At 33.5% G+C, this 3,967-nt stretch overlaps 1 protein-coding gene across 1 annotated transcript in view; it reads right to left on the minus strand.

Moving 5' to 3' along the window:
• LOC107606120 (low affinity sulfate transporter 3) overlaps positions 1,554 to 3,967 on the minus strand; it is a 6,907-nt gene continuing 4,493 nt past the window's right edge. The window contains exons 9-12 of the mRNA XM_016308105.2: positions 2,472 to 2,665; positions 2,263 to 2,351; positions 2,100 to 2,176; positions 1,554 to 2,001 (exon numbers count right to left, since the gene is read on the minus strand). Of these exons, the coding sequence (XP_016163591.1) occupies positions 1,855 to 2,001; positions 2,100 to 2,176; positions 2,263 to 2,351; positions 2,472 to 2,665 (507 nt within the window). The 3' untranslated portion in view covers positions 1,554 to 1,854. The remainder of the gene's footprint in view (positions 2,002 to 2,099; positions 2,177 to 2,262; positions 2,352 to 2,471; positions 2,666 to 3,967) is intronic.

Below are 3,967 nucleotides of genomic sequence, written 5' to 3' on the forward strand. Positions count from 1 at the left end.
CATCACCCTCACAAGCTTTGGGTTCAGCTGCTGGTAGATAAATACCGTTGTTCTTTGGGTGACGAGTTCAGCCACTCGGCATCTAAAGGATCTTATGTTTGGAAGAGTCTATGTAAAACTTGGGATATTCTGAAGAATGGTTTTAAATGGTGCATTGGTGATTTGGATCAGAATTTTTGGTATTCTAAATGAAGAAAAGAGGGACAGCTTTGTAATGAGATGGATTATGTTCACATTAGATCTTTGGTCAGCTGGAAAGTGGTAGCTTGAGAAGGTTTATTCTCCTCTTCACCAGGTTTTGCATGACAACATTCTTTCTTACAATACGGATGAGCAAGCGGGTTCAGTGGTAGGCTGGACTTGGTTTGGAGTGGTGTCTAAGATTTATGATGCTCGCAATGACTACCTTTGTCTTTGCAAGAAGGTGTTTGGATGGGAGGAGAGAGGGAATTGATTTTGTTTTTGGCGTCAGCTTGTTTTGGAAAAGATTAAATTCTTGGCCTAGCTTTATCTTCGAAAAGCACTTCCCACTATTGTTTTTCGTTTAAGGAGAGGCCTGATTCCTTCAGATAGTTGCCTCAGTTGGTTGATTTGCCAGGAAATAGTTTTTCATTGTATTCGGAATTACCCAAAAGCCAAACTTGTTTGGTAGTCTCTAGAGATTTCCTATCTCCCTTTGGATTTGAAGAGTTGGTTCTTGTTCCTCAGCAAAGAGCATCCTTTTAGATTATTTTCTGATATTTGGTGGATTTGGAGAGTTAGGAATAATGAGATTTTTAATCATCAGGGGTCTTGGACACCCTTTAAAGTGACTCGTATGGCATTAGCCTTGGAGAAAGAGCTTCGGAATGTTTTTGAATTGCAACGAGTTTTTATTCCTTCTATGATTAGTTGCTCTTGGGTTCCCTCTTTATTGGGTACTTTTAAGATCAATTGTGATGCTAGTTATCCTGGTTCTGGTGATTGGATTGGTTTTGTCTGTGTTAGCAGGAACTGGAAGAAAAACTGCCAAGGTGGCTGCTTGGGAACGACTGAGAGCTGCAATATTCTTCCAAGAGAGTTGTTTGCTATTTGGAGAGGATTTCTGTTAGCTTGAGACTTGGGACAAAGAGATGTGATTTGTAAAACAGACTGTCTGAAGGTTTACAATCTTGTTACCAATTCTCATGATACTGCTGGTTGTGTAGATCCTTTGATACTTAAAGTCATCGATATCATGACTTGAAAGTAACGTGTTGATTTTCGCTTGATCCTGAGAGATACAAACACCGTAGCGGACACCATGGCAAAGACGACAATAAAATCGTACTCTCCGCATGTCGAGCTTTTAGTGCCTTGGAAAGAGTTTGAACTGAATATTCAACTAGATCGTCCTACGTCTTTTTTGTCCTTTAGGATTTTGTTTTTTCTTTTCTTTTATGTTTGGTTGTTTTTCTTTTTCAGTCACCAAAATAAAAAAAATTCCTTATTATTTGATTATCCATCTATGAGTCAACCGATGACATGACCTTAATTTTTTATGCAATTCATTTGATCAACAAATAAGAAAACAATTTTGGTAAAACTAGGTTCATATATGTCCCTCGAATAATTTACAATCTTGACATTCAATGTGAGATTGAATGATCAAAATTGACTCTTTTCCTATCTCTAATTATATAACATTATGATGCCCAAATTTAACTTGACATATGAGATAGACTCAATCTCATCACTCCAAACCGTACACAATCTTAAATGTCACTTACATTTTATGCTAGACTAGAAGATACTTTGATATAATACGCTATGTACTAAGATACTTCAATATAATTATGCATACATTATTATGTTACAAGAGACACCAAATCATCATCAAGCAGTGTTGACAAATCTAGAAGATAGACAAGCATCTACGGCTTCAGCAACAGTAAGAAAAACCCTTTCTTTTCCAATTTTATCAACAAAGTTTGCCACTTTAAGCTTGTGAATCACTACCCACCTTGGATTTACCATAGCCAACTGCAAAAAACACATAACAACAGCTCAAACTTTAAAACCAAATAGAAATTAAACATTCATGAGGCTTCAAGAAATAGAAAAGTTCATGTCATTGTTACTTCTACACCAAGTGAAAGCAATCTCTTATGCAGTTCCTCCAGTGCTAAGATTCCGGAAGTATCAACATTCGTGAGGTCTATCAAAGAGAATTGCATAGGGTCAATCATCATCGATGGATAGTTTAGCGTTTAGGATTTAGAGTTTATTAGTTTTAATACTCACCGGTCATGTCAATGATTATAGCTTGCAACCTTCCCTTAGCAGCTTCTTCAATGTTATCTTGTTCTTCATCCTCTACCCACTTCAGGATTCTGCCAACAAGTAGTGAACAATTTTAATCCCAAATAATTAAACATCATTTATTAATTATTAAGCATGTATATAGTCCATGTAACAAGTCATTATTTTGTGAACTTTATTAAATTTCATGCCTTTCTCTGACAAAACCGGCATTCGCAAAGCAGAGTGAGCCGGAGCTTATGCGAATGACCAGTATCCCAGGAATGGTTATGGCCATGGGATACTGGATAACATCGCAATAAGCTTCTGTGGTTGGAATTCTCCCTAGAATTTCAACACCTGGTCTAATTGATTGTAATAGTATCTTTGCAAATGAGATTGAAACCTGCACAAATCAAGTTAATTAGACATTAGTGGTTAACTAATCAAAGTGATTAAAAACCTATTAGCTAGTCACAGATGCAGAGGCTACCGTCTATAGTAAGTTGTTCAGGGAATATTAAAATGATAAGAATAGCATAACTCTTAATTGGTCCACACATTTTTGTTCTAATTCTAATTGGATTTTTGTGTTTTGTCTTAAAAGGAAAATTTGATTCTATTCTAAGAAGAATTTTAGTGGCCATACTATTCACTGAAAGTAACCATCATTGAAGACTATTGATTGGATATAAATTAAAGAAAAAAGGTTTGGGATTTGAAAATTGTCAAGACGAGAATCTTCATCTTCAATCCACATTTTTTATTTTTCATTTATTTATTTATCTATCTATTTTATGGGTCAGGACACCATCAACCCCACACTACCACACATATCAATAGTGGCTAGCAAGAAGAACAAGAAAAAACCCGCAATAATACAGAAGGTTTGCAAGTGTTCTAGAAATGTTAGTATTTTATTGAAACACTTGAAATATTTGAAAATTTTCCTAGAGTATGAGTTAATGGGCTAATGTATTGTGCATAATGCAATCATATAAAATTGCTTAATTATAAAACATTGATAGTTTGGGGGTGGTCAGCGACGGATCATAAAGTCAACCATGAAAAAGCTATGATTGGCTCAGATTTGTTGATTAGAGTCTACTTGCAAATTCCGACAAATAATTTTCAGCCATTCATGAGACAACACAATTATTTAGGTCAGATTATGATAGAGATGGAACCCACCAAGCTTTTCACTAGGCCAATTCCAGTTTCGTGTAAGACATAATTTCTGTCCTACCAAGCACAAATAATATAATTGAATGGTCGTTTGTTATGTTGCCTAAAAATATTGCCTAATTGTTAAAATAAATTAAATAATTAATTTTAAATTTAAAAATATAAAAATTAAATATTTTAAATATTTTAAAATTATTATAAAAAAATAATTTAGACAAATGTTAGATATCAAATAAAAGATACTATAGAATTGGCCTAATTAAAAACCTAACTCGCTATATGCAAGCCGAAAGGGCCCATTTGTCATGTGAATTATTTGTAGCTCATAAGACATGTGATTCTTTTTCACAAATGTTAGTAATCCGTAAATTTTAATTCATTTTTTAATATGTAATAATTCATTGATCCCTTTTAATATATATTTTTTATAATTATTTTATATGTATATAAAAAATAAATTATTAGTATTATTATTATAAAATATATTATAATATAAAATATACATTAAAATTATTTTTTTATA

Source organism: Arachis ipaensis, chromosome B07, assembly GCF_000816755.2.
Source record: "Arachis ipaensis cultivar K30076 chromosome B07, Araip1.1, whole genome shotgun sequence".
Classification (NCBI taxonomy): domain Eukaryota; kingdom Viridiplantae; phylum Streptophyta; class Magnoliopsida; order Fabales; family Fabaceae; genus Arachis; species Arachis ipaensis.